Here is a 23989-nt window from a genome sequence, read left to right on the forward strand (position 1 = left end):
GGCCCCCGCCAAAAAAAAAAAAAAAAAAAAAAAAAAACGCCCTTCAGCGGGGATGGGGGCGTGGCACTTTGTCCTTATTAAGGTGCCTCCTGTGACCGAGGTCACTAACCGCCCCTGTGCTTTGCAAGCAGCCTGGCCCCTCCGCACTCAGGCCCTTCTCCCACTGCCCGCTCACCGGCTGTGCTTCCAGGCACTGCGGACGTCCTTCAGCTTGCTGTTCCTCATGTTGGCCACGGAGAAGACGAAGAGGTACTTGTATGTGTCCACACATTTCCGAAGCTGCAGGACAATACATGGGGCTCTGGAGTCCAAGGGGCAGCAGGGGTTGGGCAGTACTCTGGGCTCAGGTGGGAAAGAGACTGCTCCAGGTCTCTTACAACTGAGGATGTTCAGAGCCTCTAACCTGGTTGTTTCCTCCTTGCCTCTGCTACTGAAGCCAGGATACTAAGTACAGGGGCTGCCCTGACGCAAAGCAGGCCTGATGGCAAAGTGCGGGGGAAGCTGAGCCACGGGTCAAGAGCCCACCGTCTCCCCAGGTTTCCGACTTACGGTGGCCACCGCTGCAACTGACCACTTCTCTTTGGCCAGTAACTGCTGACGATCTAGAAACCTAGCTACACTAGGAAGTCTCCTGCTATATGGAAACGTGTAAAGCCTTGTCATTTAGTCGTCAGGGGAGGCGGCTCATCAGCCCTGCGGCACCCACGTTGTTGGCGGCAGCCACGATGAAGTGGTCTCAAGGAAAATGGCATCTTCGTGCTGGAGGAAACTCCCGTCACCCAGCCTGCAGCCTGATGCAGTGCAGACAGTGGCTTGGTGCATCTACCCACACCTGGTAACTCCCTGGCTCTTTTTACATCGGGCGGACTAACAAATCTCTGCAAGCTTCAGTTACCAGACCGCAAAACAGCGATAACTTCCCCTCGCATCTACCTCGTGGGGGTGCTTCACATGTGAATCAGCGCCGTGCAGGGCTGAGTAAGGGCTCAATCAAGCTGGAAACCATCACTATGGGAGTTTTTATTGGTGCTGCTGCTGGAGGAGAAAGGGCTGGATCAGCACCTTTTTTTTTTTTTTCCCCAAACAGTATGTTTCCCTGACAAACAGCCCTACACCCACGTTTATAAACCAAATACAAGGTCTGGAAAAATAAAAAGAACACGCTCTTACCTCTTCTATCAAGTTCTGTTTCAGTTCTAAGCCTTTCTTAGCGGTTTTGGTGAGGGAGACTAATACAAAGAAGAAAAGGGGGAGATGATGAGAGGCAAATCTGGATGTCCCGGAGACTCTTTCTTCCCCACTTTGGTAGCCCAGCTGGACCAAGCCAATCTGAGAAAAGGTAGCAAGGCTTTTGTGGACACCACTTCTGGCATGCAAGGCTACTCCCAGGGTCCCCAGAGTGCCTGCTCGCTACTGTTCCCGAGCCTGAGGGTCCCTTCCCATCTTTCCTGTTACTCAGACAAACTACGTATTCCTTAGCTCCCCTGAGGTGAAGCGAAAACTCCCTACTGAGGTGTGGAGGCTCTGGGGGCCTGCCAGTGGCTGAGCTAGCTGCTGGCTGAGGCGTGTCCCTGTGCTGCTGTGGTACACAGAGACCATCTGTGGCTGCTCTGGGCTGGGGACTGTATCTCCCCTGCTACACCCTGTCTTGCAGTTTGGACCCATGGATGCAGCAACGCGTCTTTGGGGAAGGACAAGCACCTCTTCTCCAACAACAGCTGGGGCCCAATCTGCCCCTTAACCAGAAGGGTTTGACATTTGTCAGATCTGACCAGGGCTCCCTCCACAGAACCCAATTATTCCACAAACACTTAACAGAGCATCAAATGCAAAGCCCTGGGTCCTAGGAGGAGGCCGCTTCTTATTCATCCTGCCTGGCACTCAGTCAGTCCCTCTTCACGAAGCACACATCTAGAAAGGTAATCACGCCATTCAGGGGCGAGTGCAGCACAGGAGGGCAAACAAAATACAGTTGTCCATTTTCCAACATTTCCACTGCTACAACTGTGGACCTAGCCAGCACCATGCTCTCTTGGATTACTGCTAGTCTCGCTGCTTCCACCCCTGCACACTGCCCCCACCTTCCCTGTCTATTCTCAACAAAGCAGTTAGGGTGATCTTTTTAAAAGTAAAGTTGAACCCCATCATTCCTCTGCTCGAGCTCTCTCCTCCCGTTTCACCTGCGTGTGAAAGCCAGTTCCTTGCAAAGGTCTTTCAAGCCCCGCACACTCTGCCCAATTCCCTCTCCCTCCTTTCTGCTCACTCTGCCCTGGCCACGCTGGCCTCTTGCCCCAGAACATGTCAAACATGCTCCCGCTTCAGGGCCTTTGCCGTTCGTGTTCCCTCTCCTGGGACCACCACCCTTCCAGGTAACTCCATGGGTTGCTTATTTACTTTCTTCAAGTTCCTGCTCATTTGTCATCTCAACAGAGACCTTCTCCGGCCACACTGCACAAAAGAACATCAACTTCTCTTTCTCTCTTACTCCACGAGACTTACCACTATCTGAATTTACTGATTCGATTTTCGGTACCTTGGGAGGATATACTTCCCATAACTAAAATATTAAGCTTGATGAGGGCTCTAGGCCTTCCTTGTTGTAACTGCTGTATCCTTCGACGCCTAGAGAGTGCCAGGTCCCTAATTTGTTGAGTGAATGTGCTAGAGAGCCGGAGTGAGAGAGACTCACCATAGTAGAGGCAGTCAGGAATACTCTCTTAGGAGGTATCCTACAAACTGCCAACTGAGAAAGAGCCAGCCATACAAAGACCGGGGCACAAGCATGCCAGACAGAAGCAACTTCAAGTACATACTTAGGGATAAACCTGGGTTGAGGGGAAGGCCGCAAGGTGGGGGGAGCGCGGAGAACTAAGACAGATGGGCTGAGGTAGGAAAAGGTGGGCCAAGGCGAGATCGGGCGCGGCCTGGGTGTTCAGAGGCTGTTCCCCGACCAGCCGGCCTTGGACAAACTCTGGAGGCCTGGCGAAGCGGTCTCCGCTCCCTGACCAGACCCGGCTCCAGCCTCCACCCCCGTGCTTCCCCCGGGAAGCCCCTACCGCAGGTGACAGCCAGCCCGCGAATTCGTCACCGGGTCCCAAGACCCCCTTTGCCCACCTTTCTTGTCGCGCTTGGATTTGGGCATCGCGCTGCAGCCACGTGCGGCGGAAGACGGTGCTGCCTATTAGGACCTCGGTGGCGCTGGGGCCTCCGGGACGGCCCTCGGGGGCTGCCCTTGCGCGTGCCTGACCCAGTCTGCGCTGAGGCCCGCCTCTCCCTGCCCCGCCGCCGCCTGCGCTCTCCCTCGAGTCTCCAGAGCGACTTCCTGCGCGGGCGGGGGATCCCAGAGTCCTGGGCGCCCCACCGAGAGCTCCGCGTGCGGTTCCCAACTCTATGGTTCCGCGGAGGCGGAGCCTGAGGCCCGGTGCATGCCGGGCCGGCGGCGGGCCGAGCCCGGGCTCCCATCATGGCGGCGGCGGCGGCGGCTGCGGTGGCTTCCGGAATTTGGCTCTGGGCTGCCCTGCTCATCCCTGCGGCCGCGGTCTACGAAGACCAAGTGGGCAAGTTTGATTGGTGCGTACGTGGGGGACCTATTCGGGAAATATTTTCCCAGTACTTGTCTTCTTTCTAAAAGGATGGGGAGTGGTTACCATGCATCACGGCCGGCTGCATAACGTGCGGGGCCCAGGGGAAAATGAAATGTGAGACCCCTTGTTCAAAAGTTAAGAGTTTTAAGGTGGCGACGGCAGAGCATTAAACCGAGAGTTTTAATAATTTAAACAGAGGTCCTTCTGAGCCAGTCCCTGTGCGGCTGTACAGGTCGGAAGCCCGTGAAGCGGGCTCTGCCAATCCGGGCATGCCTGAGGTTCTGGTCAGAGGTCACTCTTCTCCTCCATCAGGCCCCATTTCTGTGACTGTCAGGTTTCTTATCTACTGGGTGTCAGACGTCGACAGCCCTCAGTGAACGCCGTCTTTCCCCACCCCTCTAGGCCAACCCTTGCATGGGCTCAGAACAGGACCACCCAAGACTCACATCAGCCTTGAGGTGCCCTCACTCACTGGCTCACACGCTCACTCTTCTTTCATTCACTCACTTTCATTCATTCATTTACTCTTCATTCAGTCTCTCATTCAATCACTCATTCACACATTCAGTCGCTTTTTCAGTCATTCATTCATTCACTCACCCACCCTTTCCTTAAGGCCATGGAGTTGGCTCACTTTTGCTTGAATGTCAGTTTGCCACTTAAGCATTGTGCGGTCTTGGGAAAATGACTTAACCACTCTGTGCCTTGTTTTCTTTATCTGTAAAATGGGTTTACTAGTAGTCCATTACCTCTTTCAGTAGTTGTAAGGATGAATAAGACAATTCTTTTAAGTTATTCAACACAGTGCCTGGCTCACTGAGAACAATCAGTTTGTTACCAATAATTACTATTGAGGGAACACTTTATCCTTCCGAGCCCAGCTCCTCGCTGAAGTCTTTTCTGTATCAGACAAATTAATTCGCATGTTTGTTGAGTGCCTGTTGTGGATCAACAATCATTCTAGGTGCTGTGGACACAGAGATGGAAAGGAGCTCAGTCTAGGGGGGCAGATATATAAGTTATGTGATATAAGACAGTGTGACAAATGCAACATGAGTCACATTTTTAATGATGTGGGCAGATGCTCACAATATAATATGTACAGCTGACTCTTGAACAACGCAGGGGCCGAGGGTGCTGACCTTCCCTGCGGTCAAAAATTGAGCATAACCTATGGTAAGCCCTCTGTATCTGCAGTTCCACATCCGCAGATTCAACCAACTGCAGACCGTGTAGTTCTGTAGTATTTACTGTAGAAAACAACCAGTGTATAAGTGGACTCGCGCAGTTCAAACCTGTGTTATACAAGGGTTAACTGTATATAATACATATGTACAGCATGTGATTCCAATTTAGCAGAATCCTAGGTATATGCAGTTTATAAATTGAAAAGTAAACAGAAGGAAATACACCAAAATGTTGAAAAGTTTATGGTTGAAGAAAAAAAGTTCATGGATGGTGGTATTTTAGGCATTTTTTGTTTTCTTTTTTATACCTTCATGTTTTCTACAAGAAGCAGGCATTACTTTTATAGTCCAGATAAAAGATAACAGCATTTTTTTAAAAAGCATGGGATTTAGACTAAGAAGTTCTTAATTTTGCATTCTAGTTCTGATAGTGATTTGTTGACCTCAACGGACTTTGGTTTACTCACCTGTAAAATGGGAGTGATAATATTTGTCCTATGTACTTCCTAAAGTGTTTAGTGACGACAGTGAGATTAAAGTATGTGGAAATACAGATAGAAACTGTCAATTGTCATGTAAACCTGTCTCTCTATACTAGTGTAGTTTCTTCTTTTTAAAAAAAAATTAGACCAAACAACATAACAAGGGAAATTCAGTGTAAATGTCAGGTGTTTAATTTGCTAGAGGTTGTAATTCATGAACGGCAATATGCAACACACCTCCTCTGTACTTGGTAGTATGCCTCGGGAAGCTAAGTACTTTCACTTTATGCTTAGATAAGGGTGTTGAAAGTGATGGGGTGTATTCCAAGGAAAGGATGAGTAATGAGTCAGATGGATCCTGAACATAGCGTGGGCTAGAGCAGGCTGCAGAGAACACAGGGCCTGACCCTGATCTATCAAGTTTTGTAAGAATATTTGCATAATTTTTCTCCAAATGAGAATAGAAGGAAAAGTTGGATTGTATGCTCTTCTCTCAGGTGTAATGTGAGTGTCTAGTCTCACTATTAATGGGTACAGAGAGGACTGTAGTTTTGTTCTAGGGGGATTTAGGCCAGGTGCTCTTTTGGGTGTTCCTTATCTTGAGATAAACAAGTGCTTGTATTTAGAAGGAAGACGGTTGTATTTCTCATCGATTAGGGTACATTCTCTCTTCTTCTTCCCATTGCCTGGAAATCTTGGTTTTGGTCAGATCTCTTCGTTAACAAACATTTCTCATGCAACCTGAGATAGTTATGATGGTGATACCCTCATGTATTTGTGCAGTTGTCTTTTTCCAGAGCGTTCTGTGCAGTGATGGTTTGGGCCCCTTCCTGTGCTCTTTCCTTTAGGAGACAGCAGTATGTCGGGAAACTCAAGTTTGCCTCCTTGGAATTTTCCCCTGGATCCAAGAAGTTGGTTGTGGCCACAGAGAAGAATGTGATTGCAGCATTGAATTCTCGAACTGGGGAGATCTGTGAGTGAACTGTGTAGAGGGCTAGCTGGGGATGGCATGGCTGCCTGTAGTGGATCCAGGATGCCCTGTGGCTTGTGAAGGCCACGTGGCTGATTCCCCACTTGGGGACAGGTTGGCCAAAGGTTGCATCTCTTATTGGATCCTGATCGTTTTATTTTGTTCTTTTTGTTTTTTTGGTCTTGTCGGTTTTGAATATTTAATGTATTCCTATAACTGGCCTTTGAGTTTATTTCCTCAGCCCAAGTCCTGACTGTTCTTAAATAAGATACTGCTGCAAAAAACACATTATTCTGTTTCGCACTAAAGTTTTGGATGGGCCCCTCCCTCCCCCATTACTTATATTGCTTTTATGGATGTTTGTTGGCATTAAAATCATGGAAATGTAATTTACAGTCACTACTTTTCTTGTGAGTCGTATGGATTTTGTGAATTTTGTCATTGTCCCTTTATATGTTTGATGGGGTGCTGGTGGGGATGGGAAGTGCGGAGACCTCAGATTGGGACAATAGTCGCTCCCCTCATTAACCAGTGAGTGGGAGTGGGTCATTGCCAGTTAGCTGTAATCCTTCCCTCCCTTGAAGTAAAATTGGGCACTTCCGTGCAAACGAAGGCGTCTTCGGTCCTCTCTTGCCTCGCTTCTTGGATGCCTTGCTGTGGTTCATAGTAATGTCGACTCTCCTGTCTCTCAGTGTGGCGCCATGTTGACAAGGGCACAGCGGAAGGGGCAGTGGATGCCATGCTGCTCTGTGGACAGGGTAGGTAGAATCCTGCTCTGTCCCTATGATGGCGTCGGCTCCCTCTCGTCTTTGCTTGGTTCCTTCCTTTGTTCAGGGTCTGGTAGCAAATGGAGTAGGGGTGTTCCCAACAGGAAAGGACAGGCATAGTTTCTATTTGCACTTATACATTAGAGGTGAGGCCACTGCTCACAGACCCTAGGAGGCTACAGACAGAGCATCAATTTGGGAGATGATCTCACGTGGTTTTTTCTCTTCCAGATGCAATCACTGTGTCCAATGGAGGCCGGATCATGCGCTCCTGGGAGACTAACATCGGGGGCCTGAACTGGGAGATTACCTTAGACAGTGGCAGGTAGAGGGGAAGAAGCTGAATTTCATCTTGGTTTGGTTAAAGGCTTTGCTGGAACACAGATCTGCATAGATGGCAACTCTGGGACTTCTGGCTTTTTTCCCAGGGGAAGAAACCACTGAAGAGCCAGAGAGCATCAAACACCCAGTTTTTAATGTTCTTGAGGTTATGGGACACATGTGCTTACTCAGCCAGCATTTATTGAGCACCTGTCAGATACACAGCTCTGTGCTGGGTGCGGTGTTCATTCTCGTGTTGACTGCTTTTCCTAATCTTACCATGACACAAGAGCTTTGCAATGTTGTAGGTATGAGGATGTGATATAACACATCTAGTGTTTTAATTTTATGTTGAAGAACAGTTGGAGCTGCTGTTACGTCTTTGCTAAAGTTGTTTAAATTATAGAGTTTACTTGCATTAGCTTATACATCTTCTGGTAGTAATTCATTTGGTAAGTACTTGGGGAGCCCCCAGGCTCCCCAAGCCCCCCGGGTTTCAGGGAAACAGTACAGCCAAGTGGCTGAAAGTACAGTCTCGCAAGTCAGCTAGTGGAAAGCAGAGCCAAGATTAGGATCCAGATGCATTTGACCCCAAAACCTGTTTCGTTACCTACCGAGCTATGGTGGTTGTGTTCCGGATTGTCCAGCCTGAGGCCCAGGAGGCTCTGGGCAGCGCTCACCCCGTCCCTGTGCTCAGTTTCCAGGCGCTTGGGCTGGTAGGGCTGCAGGAGTCGGTGAGGTACATTGCCGTCCTGAAGAAGACCACTCTCGCCCTCCATCACCTATCCAGTGGGCACCTAAAGTGGGTGGAACATCTCCCGGAAAGGTAAAGCTGCCTTCCCCCCAGGTGACGGCTACCTCCTGCTCTCTACAAGCCCACCTTTCTCCTTGGGGCTTGAAGCGTTTGCTTTGACTCAGGCTTACCTTAAGTTGGCATCCTGTCTAGCGTGTTGGGCTCACTAGCTCTAGGCCTGAATTCCAAGGCTGTGGCTGCCTCTTGAGTTTCCTTTGCAGTGAGGAGAAAACTCTCCATCTGGGCATGAGAGCCAGTCAAGCAAGGGGAGTGGCTCCTTCGCTCACTCACTTTGGCAGGGACCCAAAACTCAAATTCCTATGGGGGGACTTCCCTGGTGGCACATTGGTTAAGAATGTGCCTGCCAATGCGGGGGACACGGGTTCGTGCCCTGCTCCGGGAAGATCCCACATGCCGTGGAGCAGCTAAGCCCGTGCGCCACAACTGCCGAGCCTGTGCTCTAGAGCCCATGAGCCACAACTACTGAAGCCCACGCGCCTAGAGCCCATGCTCCGCAACAAGAGAAGCCACCGCAATGAGAAGCCCGCGCACCGCAACGAAGAGTAACCCCCGCTCACCGCAGCTAGAGAAAACCTAGCGCAGCAAAGGAGACCCAATGCAGCCAAAAAAAAAAAAAATTTACTATGGGGCCCGGTGTATAGCAATCGTGAGCAAAGCAGGCCCTGTGGGGATTATGGGGAGCTGCAGTGTGCCTGGCCTACCTCGAGGGGGCAGCCTTAGCCGATTGGTGCCCTGTAGGAATGTAAGTAGGCCTAGTGTTACTATGTCTCACCTTTTAAGAGAAAACTAGAAATCTTGTTCTTACATGTTAAATCTCAGGTCTAAATGTTGACAATGAATTCAAATTAAAAAATAAAAGCTGTGAGCCAAACAAAACCTATTTGGGACTGTTTGTGACATCCTGGTGGCCTGGTTTCGGAAGACCCCTGAGGATACCCCTGTCCTGTGGCTAAAGCTGTTTCTCCCTGCTTTTCCTTCCCTCTCCCAGTGACAGCATCCATTACCAGATGGTGTATTCCTACGGCTCTGGGGTAGTGTGGGCCCTCGGAGTTGTTCCCTTCAGCCATGTGAACATTGTCAAGTTTAACGTGGAAGATGGAGAGATTGTTCAGCAGGTCTGGTCTGGCTCGAGGAGCCTCGTGAATTGTGGAGGGGAATAGAGTCCTTCTTTGCTCTGGGGACCAGGGAACTCGGCTGGGCGGATGCAAAAGCCATTCATAGTCCCTGATTCTGGGCACTTGGAGGCTGCATTCTGCTCATCAAGCATTTATTTAAAGCCCTCTCATTTGCACATGGTGCTCTCCTGGGGTGGCTAAAAAAATTGTATATGTCTATTCATTGCCTGCAAGTATCTTATAAGATAATACTGTAGGGTAATAATAGGAAGCCATGTATGACAGCTGTAGCAGAGAAATGCTTATCTGAAATGTCAAGTATTAAAAAGGATCTGGTATATTTTTCAAATGACCAGAAAGCCAATCCTGATTGTGTCCAGCTTCGGAGCTCTTGGGAGGCTGGGTGGGATGGGGAGAACTCCTTCGGAACCCACCAGGAAGACCCTCTGAGCTTAGGCCCCCCAGTGGGATCCAGTGCTGACGTAGCTTATGAGCTGAGAGGGAAATGTGAAAATCCCCAGGAGCCTCCTGTTCTGATGTCTTTCCTGCAGGTCAGGGTGTCGACTCCCTGGCTGCAGAGTCTCACCAGAGCCTGCGGTGTGGTGGATGAGGCTGTCTTGGTATGCCCTGACCCGAGCTCACGGTCCCTCCAGACCTTGGCCCTGGAGACGGAGTGGGAGTTGAGGCAGATCCCGCTGCAGGTGAGAGGATGCGTCCTCTGGTGCGAGGCATTGCTTTTGCTGCTTGGAAAGCCTTTCTCCCAGTGTCACTGCTTCCTTCCTGAGGCTTGGCAGCCCTTGGGAGGTCAGGCCTCTGGATGAACTGGTATGAGAGGAAATGGGCCACTCTCCTCTTTGGATAACCTGAATGGGAGCTTCTGGAGCCACATGCCGTGGCCCCGTTACCCTCGCTGGCAAAGTGGGGCAGAGGCTACCAGCCTGGGACGATCAGTGACTTGTCTGCTCTGGCCCTTATCCTTTTTCTTCTTGTCTCCCAGTCTCTTGACCTAGAATTTGCAAGTGACTTCCAACCCCGGGTCCTACCTACACAGCCCAACCCAGTGGATCCTACTCGGGCCCAGTTCTTCCTGCAGCTGTCTCCAAGCCACTATGCGTTACTGCACTACCACCACGGCGTCCTGAGTCTGCTCAAAAACTTCCCACAGGTAACGGGAGGCAGCGTGGTTCGCTAGGATTCAGGGGGATCTAGCTGAGATATGGATGCTAGAAATCCCTGCCTTTGAATCTGGAGATATTTGCTCAAGCAAGAAGACATCTTTCCACGAGTGGTTTGAGAGGGGTTAGGCTTAGAGCAGAAGTGGAATTTTTTCTTTTTTTTTCTGAGAATTACAGAAGATTATTAGAGTAGAACTGGCACCTTCCTAAGTCCACAGGAGAGTGGGCACGTTAATCAGAGCTTCCCTATAGATACTGAGAGCAGCGTGGGATGCAGGATTCACCTGTGCCTGTGTTGGAGGTTGGCGAGAGGGCTGTGTTCAGCTGTGGATGCAGTGGGGCCTCCCCCTGCTCTCAAATGCCCAGGCCATTATGCTCCAAAGTTGGGAGCATTTTCAACTCCAAGGCCAAGGGTCCTTCCTGTGGAGGTGACTTAGAGAAGGCTGTTGGCTAGGACAGGCCCTATTTAGGAGTTGACACCTTGCTTTATCCCCAGACTGCCCTAGTGAGCTTTGCCACCACCGGGGAGAAGACGGTGGCTGCAGTCATGACCTGTCGGAATGAGGCGGTGAGTATTGGGAATAACAGCACGTGGGGTTTTCCTTCCTTATCTTTGCTAGGGGCCCTGAGAACCAAAAGTCTGGGCATATTCACCTAGGCAGTTTGAACCCGGGGGCAGGAGGCCGTTGAGCAATAATATCTCATCTCATCTGTAGGGCTTTCTGTACACCTTCTTTGTCCCCAGGAATGGGACGACCTCACGTTCATCTGGGACTGTTCAGGGTTGTGTAGGCTTTGTGAGCAGAAATGGGAAATGGGATTTGCCTTCTTCCAAGGGCTGAGAAGACATAGAAGTGAAAGCTTCATTTTGGTGACCAGGAAGTGACCCTTTGGCTGAATTTTCTCCTTTTTTCCTTCTCTTTTCCCTAGCAGAAGCCTAGCAGTTCTGAAGATGGGTCAACGGGGAGCTTTTCGGAGAAGTCTGGTCCACAGGTGGGGTGTGGCATTGGGCAGCGTGCCAGACCAGAGACACAGGAGGCCCCCAGTGAAGCTGGGGGAGCAGCCAGGGCTGTGAGCAGGTCTCCTGAGTTCTCAGCCTCCAGTGGGCTTTGCTAAGTTCAGCAAATTAAACCATGTTTCTCTTGATCTTTTTTAGTTGGGAGATTAGAGAGTAGAATCCCTAGAATCTGTTCTTAACTACTTTCTCCTCTGGGCCTCCGTCTCTCCATGTCTTGTGGGGTCCGGCTGGTGGAGCTGAGTGGTAGTCTGAGCAGTTGCACTGAAGCAGAGTGTGGGACCCTGGCCAGAGTCTCCAGTTTCTGCTGTGGTTTCCATCTCCTCAGTGTTTCCCAAGGGGGTTGTGATTTCCCTGCCTACAGTCTTACTAACTCTTTGGGAAGTCTCTGCTACACTGTACTGGCTTCCTTCTGGAGCAAGTATGTATAGCGGTTACAATTTTTAAAATTTACTCAGACACCTTATTTCTGCCTTAGGACTTAGCTTTTCTATTTTATGTCCCTTTGCGTATGTTTCCTCTTCTGGCCTGGGTCCTTCTCCGGGGTGTTCGCTCCCCCCGCCCAGATTCTTGGACTTCCTTTTGGGGGATCCCCATAGTTGACCCTTGCTGTCTGTACCCTAGGACTCGCTGGCTTGCTTCAACCAGACCTACACCATTAACCTCTACTTAATGGAGACAGGTCGGCGGCTGCTCGACACCACAGTCACCTTTAGCCTGGAACAGAACGGCACTCGGCCAGAGCGGGTGAGTCGGGGCTTGTGGGCTTCTCAGCCTGGGTCTTTCTTTCGTTGGGGTCACTTCACAGCCATGGGTCCCAGAGTAGGATTCTCTGGACGTGGGCTCTAGTTCTACGTGAGCCACTGACTGTGAATAACAGTAAAAGCAGGTACCATTTAAGCCAAGTCGTCGGTGCGCCAGGCTCCGCGCTACGCTTTTTTACTTACACGCTGCTTGATTTAACCCTCTCAACAGCCTTGTGGTTATTACTGCCCTCATTTTATAAGCGAGGAAACGGCCTCGTGAGATTCAGGACCCTATCCAGAGTCGCTGCCCGACATTGCCTCTGCACACGTTCAGTGGTGTTCCTCAGCCTCTGGGCTGTGGCTTCTTCGCCTCTAAAACGGAAAGTCTCATCCGGGCCTCCTGCTCGCTTTGTGGGGTGTTATCGGTGCAAGATGGATGATGTGGTGGCCGAGAAGCGCTCAAGTTCCTTCATGGAGGGGGCCTGAGCTAGCGCCTAGCACGGTTGCTGTGTCAGCCCCTAAGAATACATGATATCTAATTGGAGTCCAGGTAAAAGCTGTATTGTTTGGACATCCAGCAATGCCGTGACCTAGACTTCGGACAACTCCTCATGCTTTGAATCTTGGGGTCTGGTGCTCTGAGAGGCATCTGGATTCTTGCTGACTACAGTGGACTTGACTGTTTGGTTTATAGATGTACATCCAGGTCTTCCTGAAGAAGGACGACTCCGTGGGCTACCGGGCCTTGGTACAGACAGAGGATCACCTGCTACTTTTCCTGCAGCAGCTGGGTGAGTGGACCTCATCAACCCATTTTTTTTTAGGCCTGCCCATGAGTTCCATTCAGACTCTTTATTTGGGGCTGTGGACAGGCTTCTGAGAAAGGTTCAAGTGGAGTGTATCCTGAATATTTTTTTCCAGAGCCATAGGTCACCTGCCTTTGAAAATTTCCTTAGCATTCTTGGGAGACAGAACTTCCCTCACTTGACCTCCTGATTCCGGCCCCTTGCCCTGCCATTTCTCTTTTTGGCACAAGAGGTGTGGTGGTCCCTGAGTCACCGAGAAGAGTCCCTTCGGGGGACGAGGGAGGTGGGCCTGACTTTTGTAACCTTGGTTTCTGCAGCAGGGAGGGTGGTGTTGTGGAGCCGCGAGGAGTCCCTGGCAGAGGTGGTGTGCCTGCAGATGGTGGACCTCCCCCTGACGGGGGCGCAGGCTGAGCTGGAAGGGGAATTTGGCAAGAAGGCAGGTATGAACTGGGGGGTCTGGGAAGCAGGGCTGCCGGTGCGGGTGCTCTGGGACTGGGCTTGGTAGTTGCACCACAGGAGAGGCTGTCCCGCGTGTCCCTGGCTTCCTGGATGCACCTGTTTTCCCAGTCTGTTCTGAACTAGCTCTGTGACCAGTTTCTGGTGTGTTTGTGGCCCTATGGTTTATGTAACCATTCTTCTATCTGAAAGGAGTGACCTGTGACTCCCTCTAGGGAAAGATCCTGATGAAAAAGAATCTTAACTTAGTGTAGTAATAGCTATCTTTGTTTGGGTACCTAAGATCTGCCAGGCACCATGTCAGGTACTATATACCCATTGTCCCCAAAGCAACAGTCACACCTTTCCAGAGAGCATGACCGGGCTGGTCAGTTACTGTGGTAATAGGCCAGTGCCCTCTGAGACCAGCCATGGTCCCAGCACCCAGGATGAACTCGGTTCACTCTCCTCTGGTTGAGTCCTGTCCCCTCCTCCCTCCATCCGTTCGTCTAGCTAGCCAGGTGGTGTTTACTGAGGACCTGCTCTGGGCCAGGCACCCTGCTAGGCACTGCAGATTTTCTTAAACCGAGGATTAATTTGACTTTACTATTTATTTCCGCTGCCTGGATCCAGCCATTCAAGGTAAAACCTGCTTCCTGCTGCCTTTTTGCTCATTGCCTGCCCACACGGCTAGCTTTTGGTTAATTATTTATTTTCCCTGACTTGCATGAATGAGGTATATACCGTGTGTGTGTGGACTGCTATGCCTGTGACTCGTCCTGTTTGCCTCTCACTTCCCTTCCTTGAGCTGAGGTTAATGGAAAAGCGGATAAGCAAAGACACCGCTCCTTTTCAGTGAGCACTTACCCTGTACCCCACCCCTTGGGAAATCCTGTGTGTACATCGTGTGGTCTAATCTTGGCAACAGCCCTGTGGATTACTTGCCATTTTACAGATGAGGAGCCAGAAGCTAAAAGGTTAAGTACATTTCTCCAGGTCATCCAGGTGGTAAGAAGTGGAGCTGGGATTTTAATCCAGGTCTGCCAGACTCCAGGGGCCATGCTTTTTACCATGCTACCTTGCTCTGGGGACCAGTCTAGTCTCTGGAGGAGACTTGAAGGTGGTAGCCTCATGGATGGAGGAAGGGGTGGAGTGAAAGAGAGCCCTGGGAATGGGTTGAAATAGGTTAGATGGGTGCAGACTAAACCGTTGACAGCGTAGGCCTAAAGCAGCGAGAAATGGAAGTGCCTGTCCGTGACACAACACACACCTGCACCCTGGTACCCCCACACCCCGCCCTCTTCCGGCTTTGTCATGGCGCCTGGAAACCTCCCTCTGGCCGTTCTAGATGTGGGGTTGTGGTGGAGTCATTCACAGCATGGCTGCATCCTGCATGGCTGATCCCTGCCCTCTTAGTCTCCTATTCCAAGATTTCAGGCAGGTGAAGTGCTGAGAGCCAGGTGAGTAGGTTTTTGGAGTTCCTGCATGGCTGTGTCTAAGGGTGAGACTGTTGGCGTCAGCCACAGCACTGCCCTTGGGCTTGTGGCCTGGGGTTTGGATGACTCGAGTGCTCCACGAGAGAGAGAGAGAGCCCTCCTTAGGAAGAGGGGGTGCCCCCTCGCTGGAAACACCTCGTCTGATGGGGAGTGAGCCTCAGCTGCGTTACCTTTTCCTTGACACCAGACGGCTTATTGGGCATGTTCCTGAAACGCCTCTCGTCCCAGCTCATCCTGCTGCAGGCATGGACCTCCCACCTCTGGAAAATGTTTTACGATGCTCGGAAGCCCCGGAGTCAGATTAAGAATGAGATCAACATTGACACCCTGGCCAGGGATGAATTCAACCTGCAGAAAATGATGGTGATGGTGACGGCCTCAGGCAAGGTGAGAGAGGCTTAAGCCAGACCTCCTGAGGTTTTGGGAGTGGGGAACAAAAAGCCTTTGGAAGGGGATCGCACCGGTTCTAGTTTTCAAGGATAGAACTAGTTTTGGGGTTTGCCTTTCCGGTAGTGAGCCAGGTATTTATTTTGCAGCTTTTTGGCATTGAGAGCAGCTCTGGCACCATCCTGTGGAAACAGTATCTCCCCAGCGTCAAGCCAGACTCCTCCTTTAAACTGATGGTCCAGAGGACTACTGCCCATTTCCCCCACCCGCCCCAGTGCACTCTCCTGGTGAAGGACAAGGTGAGGCCGCTACCTCTCATCTGAGCCAACGTGGGTGTGGTTTTTGGTGTTTTGTAACTTAAGTTCCTCCTAGGCCTTTGGAATTCTCTGAGAGTTAAAGGCAGGGAGTCAGGGCTTAGAGCTCTGTTTCTTCCAGTTTTTTGCCTGAGTGGAGGACCGTCCGGTGCCCATGTGGAAGTGACTGTAGGGTAGGTGTGACATCACCAGGTCCCTAGTAAGCCAACTCCGCTTCTTCCCAGGCACGGGCGGCTGTCGGTACCTGAATGGCTGTTTGCTCTTCTCCAGGTGTTGTAGGGCAGGACACAAAACTGTTTATGTCTCTGACTCCCGGGAGCAGATGGCTTTTTGTAGATTCATTCTGCCATCATCAGAAAGGGGACTTGGGGGAAAGGTGGGATGAATTGGGAGATTGGGACTGACATATATACACTATTGATACTATGTATAAAATAGATAACTAATGAGAACCTACTGTACAGCACAGGGAACTCTGCTCAGTGCTCTGTGGTGACCTAAATGGGAAGGAAATCCAGAAAAGGGGATGTATGTATACGTATAGCCGATTCACTTTGCCGTACAGTAGAAACTAACACGATATTGTAAAGCAACTATACTCCAATAAAAATTTTTAAAAAAAGAGAGGGGACTTGGTAGATAGTCTCTGGAATGGCTGCCGTGGGGCTGCTGAGTTGGTCCTTGACGTTTTTGTTTATTCCTCAGTGTGACCCGTTCTTGCTTAGCTTTGGGGCTAGAGGCAATTAAACTTTTTTTTTTTTTAATTAATTTTTTTGGCTGTATTGGGTCTTCGTTGCTGCACGGGCTTTCTCCAGTTGCGGCGAGCGGGGGCTACTCTTCGTTGCGGTGCGCGGGCTTCTCACTGCAGTGGCTTTTCTTGTCACAGGGCTCGGGCTCTAGGCACACAGCCTTCAGTAGTTATGACACACGGGCTCTAGAGCACAGGCTCAGTAGTGTGGCACACGGGCTTTGTTGCTCCGTGGCATGGGAGATCTTCCCAGACCAGGGCTCGAACTCGTGTCCCCTGCATTGGCAGGCTGATTCTTAACCACTGCGCCACCAGGGAAGTCCCAGAGGGCAGTTAAACTTTTACCCTTTTGACACATCAGCCTTCAGACACTTTCCCCTTTAGCCAAGACTTTATTTTCCACAAGGAGGGCAAAGACTAGGGAATCTGCCATAGCTGAGCTCAAGTCCCAGCGTTCCAGGTTTACCCCTAGGATTTGCATTCTTTTCATGTTGCTGGAGGCTGACCATTTGCTTGCCCATTTCAGGAGACGGGAATGAGTTCGCTCTATGTCTTCAATCCCATTTTTGGGAAGTGGAGTCAGGTGGCCCCCCCAGTGCTGAAGCGTCCCATCTTGCAATCTTTGCTTCTCCCCATCATGGATCAAGACTATGCCAAGGTGCTGCTGTTGATAGATGATGAGTACAAGGTATGGCGTCTGCAGACTGGCTGCAGAACTGCCCAGCCAATCAGTGTGGGAGCGGGGTGCTCAGACAGTGGCTCGAGGGCCCCAGATGGGAGCCGTCTGCCGTCAGCACTCATTTGGGCTTGAAGGGTGTCTCTAAGCGACTCAGTTGCTCTTTCTGCACTTGTGAAAGCTCGGACTCTTAACTCAATTTAAGCCCTGATTGAGTTTAATAGACTTTAATTCTTTAAAGATTTGCTGTTTTTTTCTTAAGGCCCTCTTTGACAGGAAACAGTAATGAGTCTGGAGAAACTGTGCTTACAGATTCCTTTTCCCTTAACTCTTCTCTGGGGTTTTCAAGGTCACAGCTTTCCCGGCCACTCGGAATGTCCTGCGACAGCTCCATGAGCTCGCCCCTTCCATCTTCTTCTATTTGGTGGACGCGGAACAGGGACGGCTGTGTGGCTATCAACTTCGAAAGGTAGGAGAGGGCGTCCTGGCACACCCCTTTGTGGGAGGGGTGTAGGTGTTTCCTCGTTATTTGGCTAAGGAGTGAATTATGCTATTCATTGTGCTGTAAACTTAGAGAGCATAATCCTGGTGTCAGAGGCAGTCATTTTCATCTATTCCACGGCAGGCGCGGTTCTAGCTGCCGTGGAAGGAGCAGTGCCCCTGTGGAGCTTTCATTCCTCATTCCTCTTCTATAGCAGAGAGAAGGGGCGTTTTCTCCATTCCTAGAAAGGCGGGAGGTAGGAATGGTGATTGAACAATAGTACTTTCTATATGAAGATGGTGTTATTGATCCACTCTTTTTTTTTTTCTTTCATTTTTCTTTTTTTTGATTTTTGGCTGTGTTGGGTCTTTGTTGTTGTGTGCGGGCTTTCCCAAGTTGAGGCAAGCGGCGGCTGCTCTTCGTTGCGGTGCGCGGACTTCTCACTGCGGTGGCTTCTCTTGTTGCGGAGCACAGGCTCTAGGTGGCGTGGGCTTCAGTAGTTGTGGCACGTGGGCTCAGTAGTTGTGGCACGTGGGCTCTAGAGCGCAGGCTCAGTAGTCGTGGCACACGGGCTTAGTTGCTCCATGGCATGTGGGATCTTCCCGGACCAGGGCTTGAACCCCTGTCCCCTGCATTGACAGGCGGATTCTTAACCACTGCGCCACCAGGGAAGTCCCTATTGATCCACTCTTGATTGAATGTGCGCTTTGAATTTTATTTCTAGAAATGGGATCGACTTACTCCGATCCTGACACACTTGAGTCCAGTGCTTGCAAACAGTGATTCACACTGGCTCTGAAGTCCAGCTCTGAGCTTCACGAGGGCTGGCCTTGCCTCCGATAGCAGGGCTGTGTAGAGGGGTAATTTGTGGCGTACTCCCCAGAGGGCCCTCCCAACCTGTCTGTAAGGCCTTTGGAGGGACACCACAGCATAGAGGTTAAGAGCTTGGACCTGGCTGCTTGTGCGGGAAACCTAGTTTTATTATCACTTACTCATTTTGTGTCCTTGGGCAGATGACTTCTCTCTAATCCTGTTTTCTCGTCTGTAAAACAAAATGGTAATAGTACTATATCAGAGGGTTGTTGTGAGGAGTTGGAGAGTTAATACATGTAAGTCACATAAAGCAGTGCCTGCTACACAGTAAATGCCATCCAAGTTTTACCTGCTGCTGTTTCAAAAATGCATGCAGTGTCCTTTCCTGACATTCTGTAACAGCTAATCTTTAGCATAAATAGCATAGTCTGTCCAGAAAACGTGCTCTTTACCCTATGGGTGAAAAAACACCGTCCTTCTGAGTTGATGAAAAGGGGACCTTGAAAGAGACAGTTCTTTGTGGATAGAAGGACATGACCTGGAGTGTGGGTGTCATTGTAAAGATGGTGGGGGGACGGCAAAGGAGGCGGAGCTCACATGGGAAGTCAGCCATGTGAGGGGTGGTCTTCCAGTCTCTGACCTCCAGTGGACTCACCGGTGACCTTGCTCTCTGGGAAGGTTTTAGTGAATTCTAATGTTTTTACAGGTGTTCTTGGTAATGGAGCCTTATATGTTCTCAATAAAAATTTGTATTATTTCAAAAACATTTAAATTTCAAAAAAATTTTACACATGAATACATTCTCATAGTATAAGATTAAACCGATACAGAGATATAGGAGCAAGATGTGAACAGGCCCCTTTCAGGCCCATCGCCAGCTGCCTCCCTGGATGGAATGCCTTTCAGTGGTCTGCGCGCCTTCCCCTGTCCTGTCTCTTGCCTCTGTGTCTATAGTGCTGGATAAACAGCTTCCAGACCACACAGACATGCGCTTTATATTCTTTCTTACCTGAAATGGAATTGACCTATATTTAACTAATAGGAAATCTGTTGTTTTCACTTTATGTGTCTTCTACCTCATTATTTTGTTAAACCCATATCTTATTAAAATATATACTGAGAAAAGCACAAAATCCCGAGGTTATACTCAGTGGCCCTTCACAAAAGGAGCACACTTGTGTCCACGGCAGTCACATCAGGAAGCAGCTTAGCACCAGCGCCCTGGGAAGCCCTTGTGCCCCTTTCCAGTCACTACTCCCCCCCCTCAATCCCCAGGGCTCTGTGTAATTCCACAGTGTGGATGTATAATAATGCATTTAACCACACAGTTTTATTGGTTTCTTTTGACTGTGAAGAACGTCTCCTGTAATATTTTGAGGTCCCCGCCAGCTTAGTAATTCACTGCTGGCTCAGTGTACAGGGAACTTAGATTTTAGTAATAAGTGGTAAATTTTCTTTGCATTATTCTTACTCAGGTAAACAATGGGATACTATTAAATATTCTTCTCCTTTCTCACTGGCTTTAGTATCTTTCCGTTTTTTGATAAGAAGTAGGGTTTATTGGTGACGTGAGTGAGGAGGGGCAGCTCCAAGGCTCCCGTGAGTGCAGGGCCCACCATGTGTACAGGGCGCCACAGATTAGGGGTGCGTTTGACCGCACAGTCATCCGGGAGGAGCTGCTTTTCAGCCACCAAGTCTTCAAATTCATCTCTGTTACACTTAGTAAAGCCACGCTTCTTGGAGATGTGGATCTTCTGGCAGCCAGGGAACTTGAACTTGGCTCCATGTTGGGCCTCAGTCACGTGCTCCTTGTTCTGCAGCTTGGTGCAGATGGATATGATGACTTGGCTGGCCACTGGGCCCTGGGGCTTTCCAAAGGCACCTCGCAGGGCTGTCTGGAGCCTAGACTGGGGACAGCATGAGGTCAGACATGAATGTCCACTGGAGAGGACCGTCTCCCAGGTCCCCTCGGGCAGCCCAGGCAAGCACCTGGTGCCTCCACTGCCCAGGAGGCTGCTCTTTGCAGCCGAAGCACACTGGGCTTTACTAGTTTTCTCACTTGAACTGAGAGTTCCAAACTTCTTCCCAGACTAGATGCGTATTGCTGCTGCTCTGGGAGCCCTGATCCCTGTTCCCTCCCGCACAGAGGCCCCAGCTGAACTGCAGGACGTGTCTAGCCACAGCTGTCGCGGGTCTAAGGGTACCTTCCTGATGACCAGTGCTGGCTCTTTTGCCCCACCCCAGGATCTCACCACTGAGCTGAGCTGGGAGCTAACCATTCCCCCGGAGGTGCAGCGCATCGTCCAGGTGAAGGGGAAGCGCAGCAGTGAGCACGTTCACTCACAGGGCCGAGTGATGGGGGACCGAAGCGTGCTCTACAAGGTACGGCCAGCCGTCTGGCGTAGCGCACAGAAGCACGGGGTGTAATTCTGGCTCTGGGATTTGGTGGCTATGGGTCCTTGAGTGAGTCATTTAATCCCTTTGAGCCTTAATTTACTGTCTGTGAAATGGGCATGATATGCCCTTCTCCTGGGACCGTTGTGATGATCACATGAGGCACTCGTGCTTTGCATAGTGCCAGGCATGTATGGCCACTACCCAGTAGATGTTAGCTGTTATTTTTAGTGGTAGTGCAGATAGACCTTTCTGGGGTTAAACCTTAGTCGATCCATCAGAAACTCCATCTCTGTGATCCAACACTCTAGTTAGTGGTGAGGGCAGGGAGACAGAGAGGTGACCAGTCGGTTGCAGAGCTATCCTATGAGGGAATGTAATCACTGTGGTGACGAACATGAATTACAGCCTCTGGCAGAGGAGAGACTGAGTTGGAGGAGGAGGCGTAATAGAACAGGGCAACACGACCAAGGAACTCAACAGGGCAGCTGCTTCACTAAGCGTGAGGCAGAGCACAAGCCTCCAGTTGGACGGTCCAGGTTCAGACTCGCTGTTCATCTTGGGTAACTTACTTAGGCTTCTTGAACTTCCCTTTTTTTTTTTTTAAATTTGGCCACGCCACGCAGCTTGCGGGATCTTAGTTCCCTGACCAGGGATTGAACCTGCGCCCTCGGCAGTGAAAGCGCAGAGTCTTAACCATTGGACCGCCAGGGAATTCCCAGGAGTAGGGCTTTTTGGATTCATATTTGTTGTGGAGATTTTTTGCCTGCTTTGCTGAGACTAGACTATAGAGGGCCGAGGAGGGGAGCAGGCAGACAGGCTACTGTGATAATCCAGGTGAGGTGATGGTGGCTTCAGCTGGGTTGGTTGGAGGAGGTGAGATGGAATCAGATTCTGGATACTTTTGAAGGTAGAACCAATAGGATATGCTGATGGATGGGGTGTTGGTGTCTGTGTTAGAGAGAAAGGAGTCAAGCACGACTCAGAGGTCCCAGGTATAAGACACTGACACTCGGGAGGCCTTGTGGGGAGCAGGTTTTATCAGGGGTAGAACAGGAGTTCAGTTTGGGGCATGTCAAGTTTGAGATGAGACACCTAAGAAGTGATACTGATATGGTGGTCCGTTAATCAAGTCTGGAGTTCAGGGAGAGGTCTGGCTTGGATATGTAAACTCAGGCGATGCCAGCACCTGTAGATGGTGTGAAAGCCACGAGATTGGGTGAGATCACCATGAGAGCGAGTGTAGACAGAAGCGTCCAGAGACTGGGGAGTGGAGGAGGGACCCACAGAGGGGGCTGAGAACGAGTGGCCGAGACAGGCAGAAGGAAAAACCAGGGCACAGGTGTCCTGGATGCCAGGTAGAGAAGATGTCTCAGGAAGGGGGTGATCACCTGTGTCACCTGGTACTAGTTGCTCAAGTCAGATGAGAACTGAGACCCATCCATTGGTGTGGTGGTAGGAGGGCACTGGTGGAGAGTCATCGTGTTGCTGGACACATGTCCTTCCATCACCGAGTGGGTCGGCCCGGGTTGTATCTTGAGTTACCGTTTGCTTGCCTGTGACTTGAGCAAGTTGCTTAACTACTTCAAGACATTTCATCTGTGAAACGTGGATAGTGACAGCTATTTGCAGGGTTGTTTACGGGATTCAATGAAATGATGGAGGCAAAGTCCCTGGCATGGCCCCCGGCCTCCAGCAGACACTGAACAAGTGCAGCGATGAGGCCCTCTAAACAGAAAGCTCTTCCCACCAGAAAACCCTCTTCCTCTGTCAGCCGGAGAGCTCTGGGCCTGCCTCCCCGCCGCTCAGGATACGCCGCTGTGGTTCTGAAGGAGCTTTCCTCTTCGTCTCCCCAGAGCCTGAACCCCAACCTGCTGGCCGTGGTGACAGAGAGCACAGATGTTCACCACGAGCGCACCTTCATCGGCACCTTCCTTGTGGACGGCGTCACTGGGCGCATCATCCACTCCTCCGTGCAGAGGAAGGCCAAGGGCCCCGTCCACATCGTGCACTCGGAGAACTGGGTGGTGGTAAGGCGTGGCGCGTGAACTCAGGGCACCCCCAGGGGCCTGACGTAGCGTAAGAGTATGTGGCTGGTCTCCCTGCAGCCTAAATCCTTTCCTTGCCTATTGTTCCAGAAACCAGTTGCTACTTTGTGTTTTCATAGAATTCAGAACTCCTGGCTGGCAGCAGTGGGTGCTGGGTAGGGGGTTGGGCTCAGGAATCAGACTGCCTGTTCTTCCATTTCCTAACTGTACAACCTTGAACTAGTTACTTAAGCTTTCTGTGTTGCAATATATATGAAATAGGGGTAACAAGTCACCTCTATTTGAGTTTAGAACAATGCCTGACATGTAGTAAGCGCTCAGATGTTAACTATTTTTCTTCTGACTTCTAAGAATCTTGAGAATTCCTTTGTCTTGTGGTGAACTTGGATAGTCTAGGTACAGCTACTCTGAAAGGTTAGTAAACTTGGTAGCTGGAAGGAAGCTAGGGTGCTGGTTGTTTCTTTCCTTCCTGGACGTGCCTTTGCATGTACATTCCCCTTTCCAGCCGAACCAGCAGCTGAGCCCCAAGCAGCCCCCTCCTCTTCTCTCCACAGTACCAGTACTGGAACACCAAGGCCCGGCGCAACGAGTTCACCGCGCTGGAGCTCTATGAGGGCACCGAGCAGTACAACGCCACGGCCTTCAGCTCCCTGGACCGCCCGCAGCTGCCCCAGGTCCTCCAGCAGTCCTACATCTTCCCCTCCGCCATCAGCGCCATGGAGGCCACCATCACCGAGCGGGGCATCACCAGCCGACACCTGCTCAGTGAGTGACCGGGTCCCTTCAGGCAGCCGCACGGAAGGACGGGGCCGGGATCAGTGAGGAGGGCTAGGGAAAAAGTTCCCTAGTCTGGCTTTGCCCTCCATAAAAGAGCTGACACATCCCTCCTCGTCCTTGTTTCTGACGAACCACTTCCATGTCTCTGTTCTGTTTTCACCTCGTTTGGAAAGTTGAGCCCTGATACCATACCCAACAGGTAGCCTGTGCAGATGGGCTGCAGAAACTGGCAAGGTGTAGGGTCTCATCTTCAGGTAGTTCAAGTTCAGGACTCAACTAGACAGGTCTCTCTGTCTAGTTGATTTTACCAGAGACATTTGGGACTGTCAGATTTGACAGGCACTTGGTATTACTATTTTACCCTCAAATATGAGGAAGACAGACTGCTTGGTAATTTCCTGAGTTTAATTCCCACCATTCCTGAAACTGCTGGGATCT

General features: G+C 50.6%; 2 protein-coding genes and 1 pseudogene across 8 annotated transcripts in view; 1 reads left to right on the plus strand and 2 right to left on the minus strand.

The window, feature by feature from the left end:
• MRTO4 (MRT4 homolog, ribosome maturation factor) overlaps positions 1–3379 on the minus strand; it is a 6183-nt gene extending 2804 nt beyond the window's left edge. The window contains exons 1-3 of the mRNA XM_024749884.1: positions 3115–3379; positions 1171–1229; positions 176–279 (exon numbers count right to left, since the gene is read on the minus strand). Of these exons, the coding sequence (XP_024605652.1) occupies positions 176–279; positions 1171–1229; positions 3115–3142 (191 nt within the window). The 5' untranslated portion in view covers positions 3143–3379. The remainder of the gene's footprint in view (positions 1–175; positions 280–1170; positions 1230–3114) is intronic.
• A 65-nt stretch (positions 3380–3444) lies between these two features.
• EMC1 (ER membrane protein complex subunit 1) overlaps positions 3445–23989 on the plus strand; it is a 24154-nt gene continuing 3609 nt past the window's right edge. For 2 of the 7 annotated variants that reach the window (XM_024749763.1, XM_024749769.1), the window contains exons 1-21: positions 3445–3570; positions 6102–6226; positions 6916–6981; positions 7222–7315; positions 8009–8137; positions 9114–9240; positions 9792–9941; positions 10238–10405; positions 10912–10983; positions 11346–11408; positions 12055–12177; positions 12871–12967; positions 13300–13422; positions 14051–14059; positions 15101–15300; positions 15450–15599; positions 16889–17050; positions 17388–17507; positions 20577–20714; positions 22583–22756; positions 23329–23539. In XM_024749763.1, coding sequence (XP_024605531.1) covers positions 3464–3570; positions 6102–6226; positions 6916–6981; positions 7222–7315; positions 8009–8137; positions 9114–9240; positions 9792–9941; positions 10238–10405; positions 10912–10983; positions 11346–11408; positions 12055–12177; positions 12871–12967; positions 13300–13422; positions 14051–14059; positions 15101–15300; positions 15450–15599; positions 16889–17050; positions 17388–17507; positions 20577–20714; positions 22583–22756; positions 23329–23539 — 2608 coding nt within the window. In that variant the 5' untranslated portion in view covers positions 3445–3463. The remainder of the gene's footprint in view (positions 3571–6101; positions 6227–6915; positions 6982–7221; positions 7316–8008; positions 8138–9113; positions 9241–9791; positions 9942–10237; positions 10406–10911; positions 10984–11345; positions 11409–12054; positions 12178–12870; positions 12968–13299; positions 13423–14050; positions 14060–15100; positions 15301–15449; positions 15600–16888; positions 17051–17387; positions 17508–20576; positions 20715–22582; positions 22757–23328; positions 23540–23989) is intronic. The other 5 variants (XM_024749765.1, XM_024749764.1, XM_024749766.1 and 2 more) reach the window with 5 other exon arrangements.
• Positions 20282–20442, minus strand: LOC112402853 (uncharacterized; annotated as a pseudogene).

The sequence above is a fragment of the Neophocaena asiaeorientalis genome, unplaced genomic scaffold (genome assembly GCF_003031525.2).
Source record: "Neophocaena asiaeorientalis asiaeorientalis breed wild unplaced genomic scaffold, Neophocaena_asiaeorientalis_V1.1 scaffold275, whole genome shotgun sequence".
NCBI classification, from domain to species: domain Eukaryota; kingdom Metazoa; phylum Chordata; class Mammalia; order Artiodactyla; family Phocoenidae; genus Neophocaena; species Neophocaena asiaeorientalis.